This window comes from Heliangelus exortis, chromosome 1 (assembly GCF_036169615.1).
Source record: "Heliangelus exortis chromosome 1, bHelExo1.hap1, whole genome shotgun sequence".
NCBI lineage: Eukaryota > Metazoa > Chordata > Aves > Apodiformes > Trochilidae > Heliangelus > Heliangelus exortis.
In genome coordinates this window covers 154,801,809-154,828,660 of record NC_092422.1, presented here as the reverse complement: position 1 = coordinate 154,828,660, position 26,852 = coordinate 154,801,809, and the positions used below count along the sequence as shown (strand labels likewise).

The window sequence follows — 26,852 nt, the reverse complement described above, 5'->3', positions numbered from 1 at the left end:
GACACCGTCTCACGCGTTCCCTCGGCTGGGCAGCCAAGGCGTTCCCCTCCAGAAGGCCGAACCGGTGGAACGCCCGGGGGCAGCCGCTGCGCCTCCTCCTCTCCGTCCCTCCCCGCTCCGAGGGAGGTGCGGCGGGGCGCGCCGCGGCGGCGAGGAGGGAGGGGGAAATGGCGAGGAAAAGCTGGAAATTGTAGATTTTTATTTTTTTTTCCCCTCACACTACTCTCGAGCGCACACTTCCCTGGCTCCCCCTCGTTTTGGGACAGAAAAAAAAGAAATAAAAAAACCCCAAACCAACCAAGAAACCCACCTCAACCCCTCCCGCTGCCAGCGAAGGGCGGCTCCAAACTCCACCTCCTCCCGCCCCCTCGCCTCAACCGCGGCCGCCGAAGGAGGAGGAGGAGGAGGAGGGAGGAAGGGAGGGGCCGGGGCTGCCGCAAGGGGCGGGGGAGCTCGGAGCGCATCGATCACGCCCGCCCGCCCGCCCGTCCGTCCGTCCATCCACCCTCTCGGCGCTCGACTCCCTCGGCAGCCCCAGCCCTCCCCGTCCCCCGCCATTTCAGACCGGGACGGAAAGGGACGCGGAGCCACCGCCGCGGCGGGGCGGGCAAGGGAGGCGCCGGCGTGCTCCCGCGGCCCGCTTGCAGCACCAGCCAGGTACCCGCCCAGCCTTACCCCCATGAACCGGGACGAGCCGCCGCGCTCGCCTTCTCCCCTTACCCTCCCCTCTCCCTTCCCTCCCCTCCCACCCCCCTTTCCCTTCGAGGTGGGGCAAGGGGAAGTGGTGCGGCTTCCCGCTGCCGGGCACCGCCGTCTCCCTTCCTCCTCGCGGAGCGGCAGAAAAGCCGGCAACCGGTCGGGGGCCGCCTCCCGGACCCTGTCCCGCTGCCGCCCGCGGGGCTGCGCCCTGCCTCGCTTCCTCCTCCTCCTCCGCCGGCATCCTCTGGAGCCACCTCCGCCTTAGCCCCTCCACCGTCCTTCCCCGCGGCGCGGGCGGTGGCTCGGCGGATGCGGGAGGGGGCGACGGGACAGGTGGCCAACGCCCTCCGGGAGACCGGCACCCTGCGGCTTTTACCGAGTAAGCCCCCTTCTTTCCCCCCCACCCCTCCTCCTCCTCCTTTCCCCATACCTTATTTTCCCTCCCGTTTTTCTCATACATTGCCCCCACCCCTTCCAAATCACCAGCCCCCTCCCCCCTTCCCCCTGTTCGCCGGACCGCGCCGGAAAGTTTGGGCGGCCCGGGCGCGTCGCTGGCTCCTGCCTGAGGGGAGCCGGGGCGGGGCGGGCGGCGGCACCCCGAGTCCCGGGGGAGGTTCGGGGGGAAGGGGTTCTCGCCGCTGGCCCCACGGCCGAGCTCGGGGCGCGGTCGGGTTGGCCTCTGCCGGGAAAAAAAAACAAAACAAGAGAAAACCAGGGTAGGCGAAGCCGTCAGGTGAAGCAGTGGGCGCAGCCGCGCCTGTCCCGTCACCGCCGTGTGCGGGAGGCGGGATCCCGGGTCTGTGGTTCAACCTGAGGGCCGCTGGGTTTGGCCCGGCTCTCCGAAAAAATCCGGGAGGTCTCCCAGAGCCACCGAGGCTTAGGGGGAAAGCGGAGAACAATATTTTTTGCTCCGGGAGAAATACTCTTTGACCTTTTTTTTCAGAATTTCGCGTGTCCTTACTTTTTGATCTTTTTGAAATCTGTGCCTTTCAGTTTTGTGTTCACGCGACGTTTCCCATGTGGAATTTTGTTTGAGAAATAGCATTCCCTCATAGCTTTTTGTCTTGTCTTTCAGGGAGGGAGTTGCTTTCCGGTAATAGTAAAGGAACGTGATACTGGATGAAAACGCACCGACCGCATCCCCATTAGCTGGAGCCTGACTTTCTGCTTAATGTTGGTTTCTTTGTCATCAGGTTTGCTTAAAAAATGACAGAATATAAACTTGTTGTCGTTGGAGCTGGTGGTGTAGGCAAGAGTGCCTTGACGATACAGCTAATTCAGAATCACTTTGTGGATGAATATGACCCTACAATAGAGGTAAAGAGTTTAATCTTATACTTCTTGTGAAGAGAGATTGTCAGTAATAATGGTAGTTGTTTGCTTTTGGACGTTTACCAGAAAAACGTAGAAAAAGGATTTATCTTAAAAAAGTAGCTTGAAGGTAATGGTTAGGATCAAACCAGCATTGGGGTGGAACTTGCTGTCCTTTTTGATCTGCCTGTGGAACAACAGTCGCAGTAAAAAAATACACAATTTTGATTAATTAATATACCTTCTCAATTACCATGTTTTGTTGGACAGTATGGATGCATATTTTTTGTGATCTTGTCAATAATTATTTGCCAAACACACTTGAAAATGGTTGGTAAAACTCGATGGCTTTGCATGCAACCCCTTAAATGTGACTTTCCTTTTTGATAGCAAGATGGAAAATTTGTAGTTCTGATATGTATGTGTCAAGCTTGGTTATCTCCTATCATTAAGATCTCTTTCACACAGTGAGAAATGTGTTCTGGAATGTTATGGTGAATGAGGCAAAAATGTAATTATTTTTTTCTTTTTTGAACAGACCAGTGTGTGTTTCTGTATCTAGAAAAAAATGTTACAAGATAGCTGCTCTAGTGGATCCTTTGAAATACATAGTACAGTTCCTCAAAATCTGAAAATGTATTTAAGCTTTATAAGTTGCAGTATTTTAAAGATTTTAATAAGAAAGCAAGCTCTGCCTTTTAAATACAAGAAAAATACTACTGTTGTCTGAAATCTCCTGTGGATCATTGAATTTAATAACCTCTGCCTGGAGGAGAAATGACACTATAATTTACCCAACATTTTTATGTTCCCAACACTGAAGCTTTGTAGCTTATGACTTCATTTATATGTTTACATAATGAGGCACTTCTAAGCTCACTTGGAGGAATCATGAGAGCCTAAATTTAGGCAGAAAATGGTGACTTGGAAAATGGCTATATAATCATTTTCAGGTAGACATAAGCAGAAGGATCCAGTACCCTGAGATGGTAGGAAGTTGTCTTTAGCAAAGTGCAGGGCTGAGTTAATGTGCCCCAGAGAGAGAGAGGTGTTGGCTTGAGTTTGAATTTGCCTTGATGTGCCTGTGTGGATTCTTTGCCTGCTGCATGACCACCTACCCTCACGTGTGCTTGTACAAGATTTTGTGAACAGACCTGTGGAGAGTGTTTGACTTGGGCTAGGAGAGCAGCACTAAGATGTGTAATCTTACCAGCAGCCCAAAACATACTAAAAAACCGGGAAGCACAAAGCTCCTTGAAAGGAACAAAGTTCCTTGAAAGGAACAAGCAAAATGGGTTTTTACTTTTTTTTCCTGCAAAAAGAACTTTGGGTGGGGGATGCTGGTGTTTGTAATACTTGTTCATGATCATCTGTGTTTCTCTTAGCTAAGAGGTGTGTGTAATGCATTACAGAAAGCACTGTGGAGGTTCTGTGCTAGAAGCTGTCATACAAAGCCAGAACTGCACAAACAATTTAGAAGCACAAAGGTTTAAAGGCCAGTAATCCTAAATCACTGGAGACAGTTTGCTAATTAGCAAGCTGAGTATTTTGAGGAAAACCAAATCCATTTAATGTAAAGTAACAGAACGAAAACACAGTTCCTTATAGGAAATGTAATCCTGGAAATGTGGCTTTTACTTGGTAGTGGGCAGTGGGGTAGTGACTGTAACACTGCAGTGTGGCCCAGCATCCATGCTTTCTTCTGAAACAAAGAAACATTTAACCTAATGGGATTTTGTCAGCATCAACAACTTGTGGCATGCAGCAGTATTAATTTTCTGCAACTCCTACAAGTTCTTGTCTAAGCTGGAGTTACCCTATTTTTTTTTTCTTGCAAAAAAATTGAGACCTTGAGGATGGAGACTGTATATTCCTATTCTATGTGGTAAATCAACTTGCGTGCTCGTAGTACTATAGGATAATCATGTAGGGAAGGGATAATTCAGTTATAATAAGAGTAGTCTGTGCTTTGGAGTGGCAAAGAGGTTCCAGAGAATGGGCTCATCATCTGGTTTAGAGACTTCAGTCTTTGCTTGGGTAGACTCCCACTCGGTTGAGAAGAGTTGCTTGATTGTGCTTCCTGTGTAGATGCAGTTGCAGTGGTAGGAGCTGATCAAAGAACAATAGCTGTAAAATGTTTTTATGCAGTATGAGGAAATAAGGCTAAAGTTGCTGTGACTGGTAAATAGTAACAGTTAAGATAGTTCAGTATTGTCACTACTATTGTTTCTCACTTACTACTGTTTTTTTCATTGCCATTCAGCTTTGCCAAAAGACTGGTTTTCCCTTGCAGTTAGATAATCAAGCTAACTATTTTGGAATAGACAAAGAAGAGTTTGGTGTTCCTGTCAATAGTGGATTCTGTAACTACACAGCTATTGAATAATTTAAAATCTTTCCTGTGATTTAAGAAGATAAAACTCAGCAATTCTAAAATTCTGATATTAGGAAGACATGATGGAGTTGGAGAGGAAGAAGAAAACCAAACTAGTTACTTAATCACAGATGTATTTACAGTGTTAATGTTGTTGCTGTTTTCAGTGGAAAAACTTAATGATTCAACAAAAGCTTGTTTAGAATATGTCAAGTTTCATGGGCTGCTTGAGTATTTTATTTACTTGTATCTGAGAGTAACAGACGAGAGCAGCCAAGGGAGGAATTAAAAGTGAGTGCATGTTTGGGTGGCTACTGTTATTCAAATATACGTAGTTTATATGAGTTTCACAATTTCATATCTTACTCGAAGTCGATGTCCAAGCACGGATTTCTAGCCAAACAATTCTAAGTGTGTTGGTTTTTTTTTTTTTAAACTATATGTGCACTAACCCTTTAAGGCTGGCCTGATACACAGAACAGTTAGACTGGTGCCCTCTACTGGTCGAGGTTTGTTAAGTATTTAATACATTGATAACGATTTAAAAAAAATTATTATCTTTTTACTTTTTTAAAAGCTTCAGCATGTTTTAGTGCTAAATCTTTGTCGTCTTTTAGGTGCTCTAGAGAAAAAGCTGCCTTCCTAGTTGCCTGTCAGGGGTTTTTCAATTGGATTAGCAAAATCCCTCGACTGATTTAGGAATACTGATCTTTAAGTATGTGTTCTTAAACGACCTATGCACTTGTGAAACTTCCACCAATATTTAGTCATAGCTTAGTTGTAGTAGTTGTGATATTAAAATATTAATTTACTGCTATGGTGGATTTTTACAAAGTGAGTGTTACTTGCTTAGATGGGTTTTATTAAGCAGTGAGTTTTTTGATAAATTCCATATGTAGCTTGTAGCTGAGATTTCCTATCACATTTTTTTATCAGTGCTTGTGAACAGATGGAATTATTACTCCTTCTTGCATAATTCATGCTGATTTTTATGGCTTATGAAAGGCCAATAAAAGCAGCTTAAGTGATTTATGAAATTAAAACTTTTCCATACAGATATGCTGAGTCTGGATACTGGGGAAAAATTGGGAATTTGTATTTGAAGCTGGTACTACTTTGAAATGAAATTCTAGTTTGCATTATTTTTTACTTAGTAGCCTTACACTGTATGCTACTAAGTGGTGGTTGTGGTGGGGAAGGTATAAAAGCAAAGTGGTTATTATTTCAGTAGCTTGGAAGGAAATCATAAGCTTGGATTTTATCTTCCACATCTTTCTTTTCCTTCTGCCTCAAATCCTCATCCCAATTGTTGACAAAATTTTCTCTCCAGAAGTGGGTAAAACAAAACCAGTCTCCAAATGTTCCTTCTTGCCCTTGTACTGTTTTATGCTGCTGCATCTTTGCTACTTCTGCTACAGTGGTAGGCCTGTTAAAGACAGCATTTCTTAGAAGCAATTTTCCTTTCTCTTTAAAATTATTTTCTTTGAAAATTACTTGAAGCTTTTGTTTAAGGCTCAGTTGAGGGGACTTTATTCTTCTTTGAAGTGCTGAGGTGTAAAGGAAGAACACAGGCTTTTCAATAACTGTTTTTCAGGTTTTTAAACTAGCAGTCAAATTACAAGAAGAGAAAATGAAAGCTTTGTAAATATGCCTAGTATAATCCTAGATCTTCTACTGGTACTTTTGTGAACTGTGATAAAGGTATCATAGGACATGGTGGATCTGCTATTAAATTTAAGTAAATTGAAGTAGTGATGCCTCCTTTGAGGGTTTTTTACTGGGGTGGTGGGGTTTCTACTTTTAAGCAATGAAATATATTACTAACATTATTTTAAAACACATTATAACCTGTGTATTTGTCTCAGCTGTATCAATATTTAAATATGGCTTATATTTCTTAAGAAAGTTACCTACTTCTTTCTCAAACACTGAATTTGCACTTCTGTGAAGCAAATATGTCCAAAATCACCTTTATCTTAAGGGTAAACAGTCAATATTGTCTTAACTGATACTGGTCCATTTATCTTGTGCCTGGAAGACATTTGAGACTACGTGATTTGCTTAGTTTAAGATACTGATTCTATACAGTTATCTCCTGTATGTTTTTTAGCATGAGCAGCAGGAAAGAAAAGATCCTTTTTTAAAAATACAGACTGATAAAAAATGCATAGGAGTAGGTATTCTGCCTTAGAATGGGTATGAAGGAAAGGAATTCGAAATTCATCTTGAAGTTGGTTAGAATTGCAACTTTAATTCCTTAATTCCTTTCCCGGGAGCTTAAGTTCACTTCTTTATAGTGTTAAAAAAGAACAATAGCAATATTGTGTTATTATCTAGCTAAAGGATCTGAAAGGTAATACCAAGATTTTGTGTTTATACCTTTTATTTTTTATATGTAGTGTTTACTGAGAATAACTCATAGTGTTGTTTAGTGACCTATTTTTAAAACTTGTTTTATTTTTTAATATATAGATGTTTATAGAAAATAGTTATTGGGGAAGTAATGCTTACATTCTCACTTTTAAAATTATGTACTCGTAGAATCCTGGCACCATTAAGAGCTGAGAATAGGCATTAATGTCTGGTTGCTTGGGTCTTTGTACAGATTTTAGCCACTTGAATCAGTGACCTGAAAACTTTGAATTGATAGCATTGAAATAATTTGTTCCAACATCTCAATGAAGCCATCAGGGCTTTTATATGATTCTGTATTGGTTTGTCATAGCTAGAAAACTTGAACTTCAAATACATCATCTCAACTTTGATAATGTGGTAACAAAAACTATTCTGTGCACCTGCTTAGGCATACAAAGCAGATTTCCTGTCCCCAACACTGAAGGCTTTTTATTTTTTTTTTTAATACTTCATCTGCTTTTCCTTGACATATGTTTTTGAAGTTGTCTTATTAGTGAACTCTTTGTGGTTTATTATTTTGTACCTTGTTGTCACACAGTGCTTTCATGAACATCCATAGAATGAAAGACAAATTTTACTACTTTTTTATTTGAATAAAAGTAAATTAAGTAAGATTAAACAAACTAAAACCTATTAAAGTCAGGATTGCAAGTTTCTTCATTTCTTCTGTTAACAGAGGCAAAGGGGAGATGCTTTTGATTTGTGCTTTTTGTCCTTTTGTGCAAAATCAGAACAGTGTCTTTGGTGTATGTGTGCACACATGTACTCTTGCTCACAGGAGATTCAGAATAAAGATAAAAATGTGTCCTTTCAGTGCTCTTTTGAGTTCTGGATTACTGTATACATGTAAATATGGGACACTATTTTCCTGCTGTCATTTGCCCATCTGTGAAGTTGAATTTCAATTCCTAGATGTTTGCAGTCATGACTAATAAACAGCTTCAATATCTTCTGAGTTGTATGTGTTCAAAATCGTGTTTTGTGTTTAACCAAGGCTTGTTTTTCTTTTCTTAGGATTCCTACAGAAAGCAAGTAGTAATAGATGGAGAAACCTGTCTCTTGGATATTCTTGATACAGCAGGTCAAGAAGAATACAGTGCAATGAGGGACCAATATATGAGAACAGGGGAAGGTTTCCTGTGTGTATTTGCTATAAACAATACAAAATCTTTTGAAGATATTCACCATTATAGGTGTGTATATTGAAAAATGGTTGACTTAACTCCTTTTTCAGGTGAATGGGTTGCTTGCTTTTACACTAGATAATGATCTTTTATGAAATAGGGGGAGATTTGCAAATGAGCAATATTGCAACTTATTGTGCATTTGTACATCTGTAATTTTAGGTAAGCTGAAAATCTGCCTTGTTTGCAAATTAGGCAGACTAAGTATCTTAAAGCTCTTCTGTTAAAAGCTGTTCTGACTTGGTATTTCTGCCTGTTCATAGTGAAGACTTATCTAAAGGTGAACTCTGCCCATTCCTTAAATAAAAACTCTGTTGAGCTGGAAAAAACGTACACAATTGAAGTTATACAGGCAGTAATGTCAACTGTTAGCTTTTATTCTGAGGGTGGCAATACCTATGGAATGGTACTAGAAGAATAATATGTGTGAGCTTTGATGCCTAAGAAAGGCAGACACACAAAATCTGAGCTCCAGGATGACTGGATCAACCTGTTAATAGTTTCTTATTATTTTTTTAATAATTAGTTTAAAATTTCAACTAATGCTTCCTTTGTCAGCTACACTAATAAGGAAATAGAAGCAGTTACTGGTGGTTACTATGCCAAATAAATTACAAATTAGTAGCTTACTATTATAGTGAATTCTCCTTGGGTATTCTGTTAGAAGGCAATGGAAATCCTACCAAAGATCACTGGGTTTAGCAGCATCAGTTCAAGATTAGTCACAGAGAGGTAATGTTAAATGTTATTTGTAGTTAGGCATTTATAATGCTGTCAGATCTGTGTCTCTGTAGAGTGGAGGAGAGTTTTGTTATCAGTATTACCCACAAACTCAACATCTACTCACAAGCTGAAGTTGCCCACTTTTATTACAAGTAGAAGTTACAGTTCTTTCATTTAAGGTGGGATACCTTGACAGTTCAAGGTAACTGTAGTCAGGAATTGCTACTGGCCTGATCACATAGTTTAATTTTCTCCCCTATGCCAGCAAATCAGTTCATTTGATTGTGTAGTGTGCTGATGTGAGTATCTAAACAGGTAGATGCTTACCTACAGAAATAGTTTTCTACTGAATTATCTCCCTGGAGCAGCTGCATTACTGCTGCAAATCATAGAATAATTTGGGTTCAGGAAACCCCTAAAGGTCCTCTAGTCAAACCACCCTGCACTGAGCAGGGACACCCTCAACTAGATCAGGTTGTTCAGAGCCTCATTAAGCCTCACCTTGAATATTTCCAGGGATGAGGAGAGGCAAAATTTCTGCGTGCTAACCCAGGGAGAGGTACTGAAGAGAGAATATTGAGAATGTGGGCTCTTTCAGGACTGGTTTTTATATTAAAATGGAGCTAGCCAGCCTTTGTATACACTTTGTCCTATATAAAATTTTGTAATTCAGTATATTGTTACTGGTCCCTTCTTAAGAAGAAAAAAAAAAAAAGGCAGTTAAGAATTAGCAGCTTAGTACAGTGGGGATGTAAGTTCAAAAACCTGTGTCTGGTGCTCTCAGAAAAACTAAGATTGTAGAGGAAGAAGGGACAAAGGTAAGATAGTTGCTGACATAAAGGGAAAAAGGAGCATAGAGGCTTCTATGTGGCATCTTTTCTTTTTTAAAGAGAGTTGTAGGCTTGCATAAAGCCATCTCTGTTTCAAAGAACAAACTGTTGTAGTTGAATGCTGGAGTGTCTGCTTTGCATTCCACACACCTGTGGATGGCCTTGTAAACAGAAGCAAAATCCTATAAATGAAATGGTGGCTATATTAATTGAGGAGCATTGTGCTAGGTTATTTGGGAAGGCAAAAGTATTGAAATTAATGATTGCTATTTGTCATTCTTGACAAGTACATCTAACTAATATTTCAAGATGCTTTCTAAGTAGTGTTTGAAATGCCTTCTATACCAAATTGCTCTTTTTAGAGAATCAGACCATTTGTCTTCAAAGTTTTAAAACCTCTGTCTAAATGAATAGTTTGTTATGCTGTCTTTTATTAAAAAAACAAGCAAAAATCCAAAATAAAACCCCAAACAGAAAAAAATCAAAACAACAGGCATAGTGCTTTTGACAGTGTTTTATCTTAGTAAATGAACAGACTATTATGAGTACCAACTATGAGAGATAAGTAGGAAGGTTTATACCAGAGGTTTTTAAGCTTTTTCTGGCATTAGCTTTTAGAAACATAAACAAGTAAATAGAAGTAATTAGTTTAATGACATCAGAATCTAAAGTATTTTGTAAAATACCAACCTCAATATTAAATATTTGAAACAAAAACAATGATAAATTTGATGGTGGCAGGATTGGTCAATGTATTTTTTTGTGGCTTCTAACAGTGTATGTGCAGTATCTTAACATAAGGAAAGTTGTTAGAATATGTTAATTTTATTTCATTGTTTAACATCAAGCGTATAAACTGTTAATATTCATGCCTGTTAAATAAAATCTACCTTTTTTCTTTTTCTTTTTTCTTTTTTTTTAGGGAACAAATAAAGAGAGTTAAAGACTCTGAAGATGTCCCAATGGTGCTAGTAGGAAACAAATGTGATTTGCCTTCCAGAACAGTAGATACAAAACAAGCTCAGGATTTAGCAAGAAGTTATGGAATTCCTTTCATTGAAACATCAGCAAAGACAAGACAGGTAAAAGCTCCAAAATGACCAGACATAGAGCTCTCATCTGAATCATCATAATTTTAATTATTCTAGACATTGACAATTCCTTGCTCACCTCAAAAGATATGTTACCCCAGAGCAGAAATTTCTATGCTGTCTCTTCTTTCTGTCAAGTCACTGACAACCAGCAATTGTTTATAACAGTGATTTGCTTCAGTTGTGCAAACCCAAAGAATGAGACCTGAGCTGCTCTTGCTTTCCACTGTCAGATGGCTGCAGCATTATTAACATTGTGATAGGTTTTGATAGAATAAAAATCAATTCTTATGTCTAAGTGGAATGTTTTGTTTGTCCTCAACAAGAGGATTAAGCAAGCAGCTAATTAGTTTGTTCTAAGTCTTTTCATTAACAACAAAAGGAATTTTTCTAGGCATTGATTCAGTTTTAGTGGGACATGCTTCATACACCTTTTTATAACTAAGCAGTTGACCATAAGTCTCTTAAAATTACTGATACTCCTTGAAGACTTCAGAGCTTACTTTTGGTTCATTGTACCCCCCTAGCATAGGTGAAAGAGGCACCATTAGGGTCCTTTCAGTGCTTCTCCTGGGGTTTGCTGGGACAAAGGTCTCCGTAGAGATCTGGGCATTCAGGAGAAGAGAATCTGTACAGATACAGATGCAGCTGGTTCTGTACTTCTGGGAGAAAGCACTTTTTTTGAAAAATACTGACCTGTGGTTTTAAGAGTAAAGGCTTTCTATCGATACAAATGAAATCAGACCTGACTGCCCCAATACCTCATACTCTGCATAATCAAAGTGTTAACATGCAAGCTATGAATCAGGAATTAGGTTTTGCAGAAGGAGGCAAATAAGAGCAGAATACTGCAATTTGAGCAGCTGCTTGGTGTAACTGCCAAAGACATCCATCTGCATCATCCAGCAGAATTTCCTCATAGAAAGCACCTACATTATTTTTGGAGATTAGAAATTAATATTTTTATTAGTGCAAATTTGTTCCACCCATCCAAGTTTCTGACAAGTTGAAACCTGGACTAATTGGTAAAACTTTACTGAGGAATCAAAGGAATGCTAACTTCTAGCAACAGAGAATGTTTCTGTTAGGTAGGATTAAAAAGCAGCTTTGCAGGTTTACTGGCTGAGAATAAATTGGGCCAGAAGAGTGTGCTGCACAATGTGGCATATAAGTGGACTAAATAATTACAGTGTTCTTATCTTGGAAGGTCTTCTACTAGTGGCTGTCATGGAGATGTTAGTAGAAAAAGGGAAGGATTTTAAAACAAAGATGCCCAGTAGACTCTTGAGAGTATTGGCTTCCAGAAATTGGAACCACTAGGTATAGTTCCTGGTTCTTTCACAGTGCTGTTTGTAACTTGATGTGAAAATGCTTGATAAGATGCTGTGTAAATAAAATATTTTTGGGAAAACATAAAGGAATTGAAGGAGGAACCTGATCTTTGATGACAGCAAGATCCTCTAAATACTTATGTATGTGTCTGTATATATGTGTGTATGCACATGCATTTACATACTATGATTTTTCAATCAGTCATAAATATATATATATATTTATACATGCACACACACATCTAAAATAACTTTTTAAATTGGGGGATTCAAATAATTTTGTTAGCTGCATGGACTGTATTTTTACTGGGCAGGGTTCAGTCCTTGGTTAAAAATCAATTCATTAAAAAAATGTGGTTCTCTGGTTATACACACACAACTCTTTAAGTATGAACAGATCTAGCTGGTGGTCTGGTCTCTTCTGGAGTCTGTAGAAAGTCTGACATGAATATTTAGAAGTAGGAACCTTTTCCTTTTTTCTACACACCTCCCACCACACTGAAACATCAGCACTAAAGCTCTCTTGAACAGACCCCCACTACCTTCTTGCTTCAGCCCTTCCCTGTGCCCCACTCAGAGAGAATTGGAAAGGTTTCTGATGAAGAGAACAGGGGAGATGGAAATGGAAAGCAATTGTCCATATCATCTGTTTTGATAGCCAAGACACATTGTATGCTCATACAGAATGGTATTTCAGTTACAACTAAGTAATTTTTTTTAAGATTTTCATGGACAGGGTCAAAAATAGGAAAAAGAAAACCTTGAAATAATAAGTGTAGAAATAAGTTGTTGTAGAAGTGAGGGTATTTGATTTTTTGATTTTTATTTTTTTTTTTTTTATTTTATTTTTGTTGTTGTTCTGACCTGGCAGTGAAGGTGTATACTTGAAATTACTGCAAAAAGGTTGTGCTTTAAGGCAAATTACTACATTTTCATACAAATCATTGAGTTCATCAGTGGAATATTAGCTTAGTGGACCCTAACTTGGGTTTAGCCCTATGGGTTATTATTTTCTTTAATTAGGCCACTGGCTAAAATGAATATAATGTACTTTATGAAAAGCAGTGATAGTCTTACATCTAAATGTAAACACATGTCAGTACTTGTGGTTTTGTAAGGCTTGTTGCATCACTTGTACTCATCCTTTCATAATCCTTATGCAGAAGACTGTGAGTTGCTTGGGTTTATTTATGTTTTTGCTTTTCTGTGTTTGACATAAGATTTAATTTAAAAGTAATCCCTGTCCACATGAGTATATAGCTCCCAATACTATGAATAGTATCAGTGAGAGATAAGAGGTAAACTTGTTTTATTCCCACCAAGGCTGGATCCTGCATTCTTTTATTTGGCTTCCATTTGCCTGTGTGTTACTCAAGGAGAAGTTGTAAGGCTGTCCTCCAAATGTGGTTTGACTGTAGGATTTTGTTTTCCTTGGAAAATTCCAACTGTTTGTCTAGTATTGGATTCAAAGGAAAAGCAGATGCATGGGCATTACTGTAAGCAGAGAAAAGGGCTTCCCAAAGTGTTAGGTCTCACTGTTGAGAATGTATACTTAAACACACTTTTGAAATCTTTAACAAAGAGTTGACCTAAATTACAATGATGCTGTTAAAAAAGCATTGCAGTTATTTCAGCTTTTTGATGTATAATAGGTAAGGTCCCAAACTTGTGATGAAACTTAAGTTGAGAACCTGTAGCTGGTCTGATGAAATAATTGGTGCAGTACTTAAAAAACTTCATTCCTACATCTCAATTAGAATCATGAGTAACTGATGACTTAAACAGTTTGCTTGAACCAGCTTGCTATTTTTTGAGGGGTTTGTTATATCTGTTTAATGGTGCTGTATGTGTTTCACTCCAAGCCATTTTTAGTGTCATTCAAGTGTACAGGTTCCATTTTAAAATTTAGTTTTCAATGAGTTATAACTTTGTCAGGCTTTACAATGTGGGCTGAGTTATTTCATGTCACTTGTTTGTTGTAAGGTAAAGCTTTCCCAAAAAGCATAGTCATTCCCCAAAACAACAACAACAACAAAAAAGAGACTTCTAATAACGTGCAAACAAATTCTGGCATCCAAATTGTGTGCTGAATGACTCCAACTCCAGGTTGCTGAGAACAGGTTTGTTATTTACCTAACATAAATAGGTACAGCAGAATATGTGTGCACAATAGGTGAAATTCAGATAGTACAGCTGTAATTCAGGTACTTCTTAACTTTGGAGTGATTAACTTTGTAACTTACTGTTTTTTTGCAGTATTTAATATGAATTTACTGAGGTATGTCTGGTGTTTACCACCGTAAGATAGCAATAAGTAAGATAACACCCTCTCCCTCCCCAAATTAGTGGAGGTTATGTTTGTGGCTGAGTTGTAGTAATTGTCTTTGAAGCATTTTGCCTGGTCTAGAGAACAAAAAACCCTGGCCTTAAAATGTAAGCTATATTACATGAGCTAGTAGATTTCTGCAGGTTTGTATATTCTCTGATATTTGCTAAGCTGACTTTTACCACTACAAAGTTTCATGTTGAGAGTGTTTTTATGCAAATGAGTAGCATTCTTTTTGCTCATGTCCTCATGAATAATTTTGAAATAATTTGTCTAACAATTGGGTTTAGGAAACCAACTCTGAAGCGTTTAAAGGTGGACACAGAACACTTTTAGAGTTGCCAAGGCCAACTTTCATTAGTTTCCTTTAAGTGCTATTTACAGAAGTGGAACATGGGAAAATCCTTTTGATCTATATTTGGAGTAGTCTTTCTTTGCACATAGTCATATTTTTAATTGGATGTTTGGCTGTCTCCTAGGAGTCAAAAGCATCTTGAAAATGTTGCCTCAAGGTCATGGGTGCTTTGGGTTGTTTAGATTTTGAAGCTTCTAGTATCTGACAAAGGATATTTTTGCTTACAGATCTGACAGCTGAAAGAACTTGTTAACTTGTATATATTTTAGATATATAGTCCATGGTTATTTAAGGAAAAGACACTGAGGAATCTTAAAAGAAAATGGTATTAAAATGACTTCTCAAGTTTGGAAGACTGGCACCTGGCTCTTTAAAATGTTACCTTATGCTAATGAAATTAGCAAGTGTGTCTGTACAGATTTTCTTTCAGAATTATTTCCTTCAAGAGGATTCATAAAACTGTATTTGGTGGTGGCAGTAGTAGCAATTTCTTTTCTCACTCTGTGTCTCTCCCTCTCTCTGCATTGCTAAAGCAAATTACAGCTCAGATTGGTGATGGGAAAGTTGGCAATAAACACTGCCTGAAGAATTGTTATCTAATTATTCATGTCAAAGCTACATAATCAAATTAAATATTTCTACTGCAAAATAGTAGATTTGCAAATATGTTGATTCTTTTACGGCCTGTGCTTTGGCACATAGCAGCTGATCAATGTTTACTCTTTCCTCTTCAGGAATAAACTTCCATTCCTTCCAGGAAGACACTGAAGTATGAGCTTTGCTTGGGTTTTGCTGTTTTTTTAATGGCTCCCTTTATGTTTTGCAAACTGTCAGACTTGGAATATAACAACTTGTTGCTTTTTCAGTCCTCCACTACATCTTAACAGTACAATCCAAGAAATAAATCTAATTTATTAAATATTTAAGCTTGAGTGTCTGTAGTTCAGAAGGACCTTCAGATAAGCAGCAGTGTGTTAGTGAGTCTTGAACTCGTGCAAAATGACCCAGTAGCTGCTTTTGCTATTAGGTGCATAATATGAAGATGAGTTGGGGAGATAATTTATGGAAAATCTGCCAAACACAAGCCCAAATTGTGCATTTGGGTGGTAATAAAATTCTGAGGCTTAAGTGGCTGTACTGTCTCCCATGACAATCAGTCTGTTCTGTTTTCCAAATAATTTCCAAATAATGAGTTTGTATTAAATTAACAACCCTGTTGATCAGATTAAGGAGACGAGTAATGAGATTGACAGTAAGGCAGAGGAGAGGTTTGCTCTCTTCTTTAAAAGCTGCAGCTAAACATCTTGCATCTTGTTACAACAACCTCAGATCTATATATTTTTTAGGTTTATGCACAGATATAACCAGTTTAAAATAAACGACAGTATAAGTTCAAGCTGTTGCTGCACTGCTCTAATTTATATGTACTGAAAGAGATCTTCATTTTGCATATTTTTAAATGCTTATTGTATCATCATCTCCAAGTAGCCTAAACACAAAGGTGCTGAAAGGTAGGGTGTGAGACCAGAGAAGTAAAACACAGCTCTGTGTCATCCCATGGAATACTTAAAGAGTTCTCCTCAACAAGAGAAGAATCTGAGCAGCAGAACCTCTCAGGCTGTTTGCACTCACTTCTTATTATGGGACCCTTGTGGTTGCCCTAATCTGTCCCAGAGAGAACAAATCACATTTGCCTTGTACCTGCATGTGAACCAAGCTCTTACAAATATGGTAATTAACTTGTTGCTTTTCCTGCATGGAAGAATAACTTCTCTAATTACAATATGTAATTATTTATCATACTGAAAGGAACTCTGAAACCTATAAATGGAGATCTATATCTTCTATATATTCTTCAAGCAAAGCTCATATTTTCAGTGGTATTTTTTTTTTTTCCCCTGCCACGGGTTTCCCAATATGTCACGACTGTTAATGAAGAAGTTTTTAAGGAGTTGTGTTTTACAATGCAGAGAGTGGAGGATGCTTTTTATACATTGGTGCGAGAGATCCGACAGTACAGAGTGAAAAAAGTCAGCAAAGAAGAAAAGACTCCAGGGTGCGTGAAAATTAAAAAATGCCTTGTAATGTGACAGGGTAAGTTTTGTAATGTAATAGGGTAAGTTTTACCAATCACTTGCCAAATAAAGATGATTGACAGTGTCTTGCAAATCAGACATTTTATGGTTAATTTATGACATAATTTAAGATACAAAACCAATCAAGTTTTGGTTTAGTAGTCCTGCATATAAGGTTCCTTGCAAGTGCTATGGATTTGGGTTTTTTTGTGTTTTTTATTGATAAATAGATTAACAAGAAGTATTTACTACCTATCAAGTTCTCCATGGGTGAAATGGAGACATAGTCTTGTATGTGAAGAGGTTAAGAGGCAAAAGTTTTATTACAGATGCGTTGCAGATGCAGTTGAAGTGAGCATTGATTGAATCTTCATGTTAAAGAACTGAGGAGAGAGGATCACAGTATCTAGAGTCCTTCTCAAATGCAGAATCAGGAGGTTCCTAACCCAGCAAAGCAGTATATGGTCAGCTTGCTGGTGTATAGGATTGCTTAGTTCTCAGGCCCTTCCTTCTGCCATGCAGTTTTCCCTCAGCTTTAAAAGATTTACCCTTACCACTTCCAGAAATACATTAGTTTTCTTTTTTTTGTCAACAATTATGCCAGGAATGAGTGATCCAGATGGTAAGGTTTCACATTTGGAGAACCTTTACAAGGAGGTGAGGGGGAAGCAGTAGTGAAGTAAAACTGAAAGGTAGGATGAGGGGGAGCCAGAATCAACAAACTCAAACCCTACCACTACCACCCCCCACAATATCCAAATTCTCAAACAAAATCCTTTTTTTATGCATATACTCCACTGTAAGGAAACAAGGGAGGAGAAGAAGGAAGGAGAAACTGATATGGAATAACTGCTAGTTTAAATCACTTTCAGTACTTTTTGAACAAACTATCAGAATAGTTCCTTGCATGTATGACTATCCTATTAATTCTAAATTCTTACTGCACCACTTAACTGTTCCTATGTACCAGAGAAACAACCAGAGACTGGGGTTGTTACTCCTTATATAGTTGTCCAACAGGAGGATGACCTGGAATTTCCCATTGTATAAAAGACAAACTTTTCAGCGTGTTTTTTTTGGACTTCAGAAACACCTTGCTAAGAGGTAGTGGAATTTGACTTGTGCCCTGAAGAGACTGTCATAACTATGGGAATATTCCCTTCAATAAGGGAGTTTCATTCCTCATTCCAGGGGAGGGAGGAGAAATTTTGTTTCATATCAGTTCTTACTAGATCTGCTCAGGCTTATTTTACTCTCGGCTTTTAAAAGAGGACTTACTGCTCAAAGATAATTCTTTTTATTATGTTTCCTTCAGAAAGACCCACTTAGGGATATTGTTTGTATCAAAGGTTTCCTTTGCAGGAAACTGGAAACTTGTTACCAGTTGCATCCAAACATCAGTAAAATTGATGCCATCAAAATACCTCGTCTGATTCTTTCCTAGTTATCACAAAACAGGAGCTTGGCAAGGTTACTTTTGATGAGAACAACAGGAGTTAAGTTGCTTAAGTTTACTCCTGAAGCCTTCTGAAAAACACCTTTGCTGGTTCTTGCTGTCATATTTATGTAGCAATAATGCAAAAGTGGAACTTCTTTTTGTACTTTTAAAGATCCTGAATTCTGTTCTGTGGACTTCTTGAGGGAAGAGCAGGATGGTGAGAACTGCTTTTTTCTTTACTTTTTTCAGTGGAAGCATTTTTCAGATTTTAAGATTTTGTTTTATTTTATTTTTATATATATATAGCTCAGTGAACATAGGCTTTTTCCTCCTAACAGTTTTGTACTTTCTTTCTGCCTAAATCTAAGGGTTTGTGTGGTGTTTGGTTTTTTGGGGGAGTTGTTTTTTTGTTTTTTGTTGTTTATTTCCCAGATGGAGGAAATCTCTTTGCCAACAATGGATGTTGTTGGGTATTGTTTTCCCCCTCCCCCCATACCCTGTTTAAAAATAGTCTTGGATATAAGACTCTAGAACTTCAGGATTGTCTCCTCATGGGGGGAAAAATTTGTCTTTATACTGAAATGAATTCTATATAGTATTGATAGTCATTTCAGCAACTTTGTATTTAGGAGGTTAAGCTGAAGACAGCATGTTCCAGAATTATTGTGGTACAGCTGTAGTTCGGTGATTCTAATGAAGTAAGAAATGTGACATTTAAACCAGTCTGGTTTGTATTACTTTCCATTTAGTAAGAAGATGGGTATTATTTCAGTCCAGTGCATAGCAGATAGCTAAGGGGAGCAGCACCTAATGATGTGAGCCTTTCACTTAGGATTTTAGACTTAATTATAATGCAGATTGGTGTGACAGAGAGTGGTAACTTTTTTTTTGTCAGTGGGTAATCAAATTTGGTTATTCAGAGTGTATGGCTACTTCTGGGAATATTCAGTTTATCCTCTTGCTGCTCGTGTGCTGCCTTCTTGGTTAAATTAATCTTGTACAGGGTAACTGAAAGCCTTGACTGTCAGGATTCCCATTAACTGCTTGTGCTTTCCCAGAGGTTCCTTTCTTCTGTGGTTACACATAAAGCAGAGAACATCTTTTGCTCTGTAATTTCCAACTGGCAAAAAGAAATTTCTAAAACTCAATGTAAATCAAAAGATCTCTTCTGGAAAGCATTGAAGTTTTTATTTAAAAAGCATACTATAAAAAAATTGATGTAATGCATAGATTAGATGTATAGATAAAATAATTCAGATTGTGATGGGTTAATATGAAAAATTTGAATTGCAGAAGTTCTAGATTCAGTTTTTTAAAATTTCTAGGTTCTTTATTAAAACTAACTTAATTTTTCCATGGTACTACAGAAGTGTACAAATAATTTCTCTTCTTCATGACTCATACATGTATGCATGTGCATCTATATATTAAAAAACATACTATTTTCTCCAATTTGAAACCTATTAAAGGGTCTATTTTGGGGGCCGAGGTATTAAGGAATTCCCAATTCCTTATGAATTTAGGGTTTCTTATTGATAGCCAGGTTAGCTGCCAAGTCTTAATTCATGCTTGTAACCGTGCAACCACATATCCACACTTCTGTATCATTGTGGCACCATGTGGTGTCCCAAAGAGAAGTTGTAGCCAGGAGTGGGCTGTTTCTGTGGGAGCATTTCTGATTTTTCTGTTTCCTTTCCTTTTCGTAGTTGCCCCTTGGAGAAACAAGTGCCAGGACCAAGCTCTGTCAGGTCACCTTTTTTGAGGCAGCATGGTTTAGTTCTGAGCACAGACAGAGAATTCTGAGTTTCTAATCCTGAGCCTGGATTTAAAGCCCTCATTTTTAGTACATCTGATGCTTACCAGGAACCTTGCACACAGTAACCCCATGGTTAGAGGGAGGTTGGTCAGCTCCATGCAGTCCTTCATTACTGAAAGGAGTCACTGGCAAGTTTGATTGCTTTTGATCATATGGTATTGATGCCTCTAGGAACCTCATGTAAACAGGGTATCCACTACTAACATTTAAAATTTAATCCACAAACTGAAAAGTGAAAGATCTTGGTTTATCTTGAGTTCTCCAGTTCCGATTCACAAATATTCTGAATGTAACTTTATATGGAATGTTATATTAAGAGGACTATCAATAATTTTAAGGCTTGGGTTCCAAAGCAGATGTAAATGCAAGCATGACAGCAAGTCAATTCCCTTGTATTTTGCAACATGCACTGTATTTAAAAGATCACCTTCCTAGGCACAACAAAGATTTTGGCCTTAATTATGAAGTTGCGTGTTTCAAGGCCCAGAACAGCCTCTGGGTACTACTTTGTACAAATTATTTTATCTGTATTTGTTTTAAAAGCACTTTAATGAAGGCAGGTTGCTCATTTGAAGACTGAAATTGTAATTTTTGAGTGTGTCTCATTTGGAGACATCTCTGAAAGCCAACAACTGTCCTCATAATGAGTATTTTTCTAACACATTAATGATGAGCGTAAAATACTGAAAGGTAGTTTCCTAAGGAAATGTGAACACTCTTGCAGAAGTGTATTGTGCAGAGGTATTTCTTACACCATTTTTTTTTTCTAAGAATGAAACTTCTGTCTGTTGTGATTGATGCTTAATACTGCCCTCCTATCTCTTTGTCTGAGATGAGAACTGCAGCAGATGGACTTTGAACTGTCACTACTTCAAGATGATTTCCTTACAGGAACATTTCTAAATTTTCACTTTGTATATTAATGCTGAAGTTATAAGCAAAATACACTAGCTGTCTGTAAAATAATATTAAGTATTTCAAATTCTCAAAATCAGGGACATGACCTTTTCCAGAAGTAAGGCTACCTCAATTTTATGTTGATCAATGATATTTTAAAATGTAGCATAAGTTATTTGCAAGTGTATTCTGTATATTACAAGACCTTGTAAAAGAGTGCTACTGGTGTTTGGAGAGAGGCTGCAAAGGAATCTTACAAATAACTGATCTTTGACAGATATTTTATGAAGTCTGTGAAGGTCTAAAATAAATTTGTTATATTGGGAGCACTGATTTATGAGAGAAGCTATTTAGCACCCCACTGTTATATTTGGACTTTCCATATGAAATTTCTTCACTATTTGATGGTTAACTGAAACAGTAATAAATTAGGTGATTTTTTAGCTTTTCATTGAGCTTTTTTTTCTGTTCTCTTAAGTTTCCTTGTCCATAGACAGGGAAACAGAAACTGCTAAGTTTTACTGTGAGCTTGAAGGCAAACTGTAGCTGACAAGGTGTAAGGCAGAATTTCAAGACCCAGTTCTGCTGTGGTGCAGTTGGCTGTTGTGATACAGTAACATTATACAACTATTTCTCACCAGACAATGGTCAAGACCATTTTATCATTATGATTCTGTAACTGTCAGTACTCAAACTATTAAATATCAAGGCTGACGAGTTGACACATTAGGAATTTCAGCAACCTGAAAGCGAGGCAATAGAATAAACTCTTTCATGTAAATAGGTTGTTACAAAATAACTGTATAACATTGTACTTAATGGTTTATATCAGGCTTTTAGATATGCTGGTCTCCTTTGACCAGAGTTAGTTTTTGTTGGCTGTAATTACTCCCCCCAAAAAGAAAAACTACTTGATGTGAAAAAATATTAGAATTTTGTCTGTAACTTAACTATTGGAACCGAGGAGTTTTTAAGTGACTGTACATGATACAGCACCACAGATATTGTGTCCCAGATGTCTTTCTATAGTTTGAATAGAATGATTATTAAATAATTTATCATTGGAACCTGGGATTGATTTGATTTGCATAGGTAAAGATTTATAGAACTTGTTGTGTGATTACTGTATCAGTGTGCCTGAGAAATTATCTGAATATTTAGGTTAAACATAATTATCTCTCGGTATTGAATTCTTGTAAATGCGAATATTTGTGTCTTTTTAATGATCAGCATACAGATTAAGGCCTAAGCAAAGCTAACTAATGCTTCAGAACTTTATTCCATAGTAACAGCAGAATATAATAATCTAAACGTGTGTGTCACTTGCAGGCTGCTGTATGCCCAGTTTGGGGAACAGCTGAGAAAGAGGACAGGCAGGTGCTAGAGTAGTATTGCTGGCCTGAAAACTGCATTGAGGTTGTTGCTTCAGTGCTGCTCAGGAGAAGTACAGCCTGTAGCCAGGATTAAATGTTGCAACAGCCGCATGGTGAAGGGACTCGAGCACAGATCCTATGAGGAGAGGCTGAGGGAGCTGGGGCTGTTCAGCCTGGAGAAGAGGAGGCTCAGGGGAGACCTCATCACTCTCTACAACTCCCTGAAAGGAGGGTGTAGCCAGGTGGGGGTTGGTCTCTTTTCCCAGGCAACTCTCAGCAAGACAAGAGGGCACGGTCTCAAGTTGTGCCGGGGGAGGTTTAGGTTGGACATTAGAAAGAATTTCTTTACAGAGAGGGTGATCAAGCATTGGAATGGGCTGCCCAGGGAAGTGGTGGATTCTCTGTCCCTGGAGATATTTAAAAAGAGACTGGATGTGGCACTCAGTGCCATGGTCTGGTAACTGCAGCGGTAGTGGATCAAGGGTTGGACTTGATGATCTCTGAGGTCCCTTCCAACCCAGCCAATTCTATGATTCTATGATCCTCACTCCCCAGAGCTGCTCTCTTGCGGGCCCCTCTGCCCAAGCACAGTAATGCAGGCAGGCGCCTTCCTCTTGCACAACAGGAGCATCTGAACCTCTGCTTCCCAGCACATCACTTCCCAAAAAGCAGGAATACTTGGGAGGACTGTTGCCCTGGCAGTGCCTCCAACCCCCAGCCTACTCCAGGGGACATGATAAAAGCCAAAGCCAGGAGAGGACAGTGTAAGTTCTCCTGGCAGGCAGCAAAACAGAACAGAGAGCTGGTTGAACATGTGCCACCTGGTCAGGTCAGGTGAGAAGAGGCTGTACTAATGTTAAGTCTTCTGATGTGATGTTAATGTGTGCACGTGTGTGTCTTTGCAGGGTGTTGATGATGCCTTCTACACATTAGTGCGAGAAATCAGAAAACATAAAGAGAAGATGAGCAAAGATGGTAAAAAGAAGAAAAAGAAGACAAAGACAAAGTGTATAATTATGTAAATACAATTTATCGTTATTCTTAAGAAGTACTTAAATAATTTTTGTACATTACACTAAATTATTAGCATTTGTTTTAGCATTACTTTACTTTCTGCTTCTTGATCCTGTTAGCTTTACCTGAATGTTTGTTTTAAATGACAGTGGAAACTTCATTCCTTTTAAAGTGCCAGTATTCTTTGACTGTTGGTTCTTGAACTAGCAATGCCTGTGAAAAACAGAAACAAAAAAATTACAAAACTAAAAAAAAATCCACAAAAGCAACAAACAAACAAAAAAAAAAAAAACCACATGCAAAAACCTGAGAACTGTCTTAGGACTCTTTGGTGCATGCACAGTTGCTAACTTCCTATTTTTCTTACTGATAGTGAACTTATGTGTGCAAACCGAACAATGAAATGAGGCTCTACACATTGTAACATCCCCTTTGATTTTTTTGGTTTTCAGATCTGGTTGGGAAAAAGGACTAGTTAGTGAATGAGATTTTCGTTTCAGCCTTTCTTTTATTTTAGACTGACTGCAATATAGAGAGACCAGAAGCCTTTATAGTCTTCCTGTAGGTTTTGCTTCCAGGCATCTAGTCTTGTAGCATTTCAGATCAACTTTAATGAATGTAAAAAAGATAAAACTTTCACAAAAAAAATTTTTCACTGCAATTTGTCACAGTCACTCCTTAAATACTCTATTTTTTCTATAAAAAAAAAAAAAAAGAAAAATGAAAAAAAAAAAGACAACAATGCACATCTGGCAATGGAAAAAGTAAAAGTTCTAATTAGGTTGATTTGCTATTGTTAATGCATTGCTTTAAGACTTCTGCTAACCTTTTGTTTCTGAAGGCCAAGGTGAAATCCTCGCTCACCCGACCCCCAGTAGCAAATCTTTAAGTAGCTTTGTTCAGTAGGTACAGGATTTCACCATTTCTCCAGGAAATACTAGAAAGCCTTAACTGACAAGTTGATTCAAATTCTTAGGTTAATTCATACATGGATCCAGAATTTACCATAAGAATTAAATAAGAACTAATCCCAAATTACACAGTGGAATAAAACCATTCTTTTAGTATCCTCCAAGAGTGGCGTTAAATATTTCCAGATGCCCATTTTGTGCAAAACAGGGGAGGAATTTTAGATTCTAGTTACATCAAATGAGTGAATGAATGAGTTGAATTTGGCTGCTTCATGCAAATATTTTGGAAATCCACTATGCCATAAAAATGGTGTGGAATTTGCACAAACTGTCAGCATAGAACATGGTTTTCAGAGTCGATGTTTGTGTGATCTTTGTGAAGTACTAGTTTTGTTGCACAGAATTAAATGGTTGGTGATGGCATTCCAGTGTCTAGACTGTCATGAAGCTAGACCCAGATTTTAGTGTTGTCTTTCTCTGTGATGAGGTTTTCTTGTGATATACCCCTCCCCCCACCCCTCCCCCTTTTTTTTTTCTTTTTTTCTGATTGGAATGAATGCAGAATTTTTGCAGAAGCTTTCATTTTTTGGTACTGCAGTAGTCTAGTAATTCTGCACTAAAGTAAGAGCCAGTAATTCCAGTGTTGTCAGTTCCTGTTGTCTTACTGTAAATGTTGCATTCTTTGAGTGTTTCATTAAGGGCTGGGTTCCTGAAGGTGCACTTCTTCATAGTCCTCCACTCACCTGCAGATTAAAATTTGAAAATGTGACTCTCGTGTACCGAAAAAAATAAACTGCAAAACATTGAAGTTGGATACTTCAGGACACTGAAAAGTTTTGAACAGGGAATAGCAGCATTGCCCTGACCTAAGGTATACCTAAAAAAATTACGTGGAAACTTTACACAGTACAATACCTGCATAACTTGGAACATTTACAGGATGTCAAGGTGCAACTGCGTGAGAAAAATCTTTTGCTTCTACCAAAAAAAAAAAACCTCAGTGACTCCCACAGGTTGAGAACTGCAAAGCTGGCAGGGGGATGTATACTGTCTGGATTGCTGTGTGTTCTTTAATTTCAGTGTGGCTGAGAGAAATAATGGCTTTGCCTGCCTGTGTCCCTCATTCCCCACCCTCCACTGACACCCATCCTCCCCTCCCTTCTTTTCAGCACTGATGTGAAATATACCTTAGATTATGAAACATTCTGAGAAACAGTAATAGGAGAGCTTTATCTCATAATGACTGATAAGGAGTACAAATGGATTCTTAATGTTGTAAAACATTTTACAGCTTCCAAGGTGAAAACAATTTAGAGACAGTTACTTGTATACTGTAGGCACTCTTGGCGATAGAGGAGGAACGTAGCGCAAGTGGATAGTGTGCCTTGAGAAAATGGAAATAATCTTAAGATTACTTTAAGATTTTTGGTAACTGAGTCACACTGCATGTAAAATCAGGGCACGTCAAAAATGTTAATGTGAAGCTATATAAAAATTTAGGAGAAATTTTAGCTGAAATGTCTTAACCATCAAATGTGGATTTACATAGCTCTAATACAGAGCTACATTAAAAATAGGGTGATTTGTTTTTTTTCTTTTTTTGTGTCAGCTCTAGCTACCAATCTATATTTAGATACAAATATTATTTGTAATACAAATATTATTTGTATTAATAGATTAATACAAAATCTATTTAGATTAGCCCTTGTTTACTTTCTTTTAAAAGAAAAATACACATCCTTGCCACTGTTGTGCAGTTTTGTCTTAATATTTGTTCAGATTTGGTGAAGCATGTTGGATTGCAGCTTGCACAAATTGATCTCATAATTATTCTGTCTTTTCCCTTTATGAAATGCTTTCAAAGAACATACCTGGATGCTATCTGTTCTGATAGCAACTACTAAATGAACATGTGAATCACAGCCATATTAGTACATTAAATTGCAAGGGAGTAGCACCTTCTTACAGTAGCTTTATGTAACTCTGGTAAACAACTTTATTGTTGGTTTTCTGAAAACAAAAATTTAATTCTTTTAACCAATCTCATTGCCCTAAATTTTTTGCTAACTCAGAAAAAAGTTGGACTGTTTAGATTTTGTTATAGTAACAGAATCTCTGCAATGGGTAGATGCTGACACAATCTTCTGCTCATCTGTACTATGAAGCAATACAGTTACTACTTTCAAAGACCATCAGACTGTAAAGAAATCATTTTGTCTAAAGTTTACATAAAGCTACATAGATGGTAAATCTTTCCTAACATTTCTTTATTCCACTGTCTTGTGTTTTCATGTTGAGAAGACTTCTGCTTTTTCCTCTTGAGTGCCAACTTCTTACTAGAATGACTTCTTAATGTAATATGTTTACCTGGAATGTATTTTAACTATTTTTGTATAGTGTAAACTGAAACATGCACATTTTGTACATTGTGCTTTATTTGATGTGGAACATATGCAGTGTGATCCAGTTTTTCCATCGTTTGGTTGTATGACCTAGGAATGTTGGTCATACCGGAAACTAAGTTAAAAAAAAAAAAAAAGGAAAAAAAAAAAAAAAGACCACTGTTTGTTTTAAAATTTTTAATGTTTTTAGGAGTATGTGCTGTGAGGTGATCTGGAATTTGTCATTTTTTTCTGTCGAACTGTACTGCTCCTATTTATTGTAATGTAATAAAAAATAGTTATTGTGA

At 38.1% G+C, this 26,852-nt stretch overlaps 1 protein-coding gene across 9 annotated transcripts; it reads left to right on the top strand.

Annotated features, from left to right (window-relative positions):
• Nucleotides 1-412: 412 nt before the first annotated feature.
• KRAS (KRAS proto-oncogene, GTPase) lies at nucleotides 413-26,852 on the top strand. 9 transcript variants are annotated; one of them, XM_071733189.1, is made up of 7 exons: nucleotides 463-657; nucleotides 1,775-2,016; nucleotides 7,814-7,992; nucleotides 10,459-10,618; nucleotides 16,610-16,725; nucleotide 18,521; nucleotides 23,144-26,852. In XM_071733189.1, exons 2-7 carry the CDS (start codon nucleotides 1,906-1,908, stop codon nucleotides 23,258-23,260), a joined length of 684 nt encoding a protein of 227 aa, XP_071589290.1. In that variant the 5' UTR covers nucleotides 463-657; nucleotides 1,775-1,905; the 3' UTR covers nucleotides 23,261-26,852. The 9 variants fall into 9 exon arrangements, with proteins under 9 accessions (XP_071589282.1, XP_071589290.1, XP_071589283.1 ...); XM_071733182.1 differs by lacking the exon at nucleotide 18,521 and having other exon boundaries at nucleotides 464-657; nucleotides 1,775-1,792; nucleotides 1,893-2,016; nucleotides 16,610-16,733; XM_071733183.1 differs by lacking the exons at nucleotides 463-657; nucleotide 18,521 and adding an exon at nucleotides 787-1,078 and having other exon boundaries at nucleotides 1,775-1,792; nucleotides 1,893-2,016; nucleotides 16,610-16,733.

Excerpts from the sequence above, each read along its gene's own strand:
- KRAS (XM_071733189.1), top strand. The coding sequence starts at position 1,906 with ATGACAGAATATAAACTTGTTGTCGTTGGAGCTGGTGGTGTAGGCAAG. Across the intron at positions 2,017-7,813 it reads AATATGACCCTACAATAGAG|GATTCCTACAGAAAGCAAGT; the intron begins GTAAAGAGTTTA and ends TTCTTTTCTTAG. Across the intron at positions 7,993-10,458 it reads GAAGATATTCACCATTATAG|GGAACAAATAAAGAGAGTTA; the intron begins GTGTGTATATTG and ends CTTTTTTTTTAG.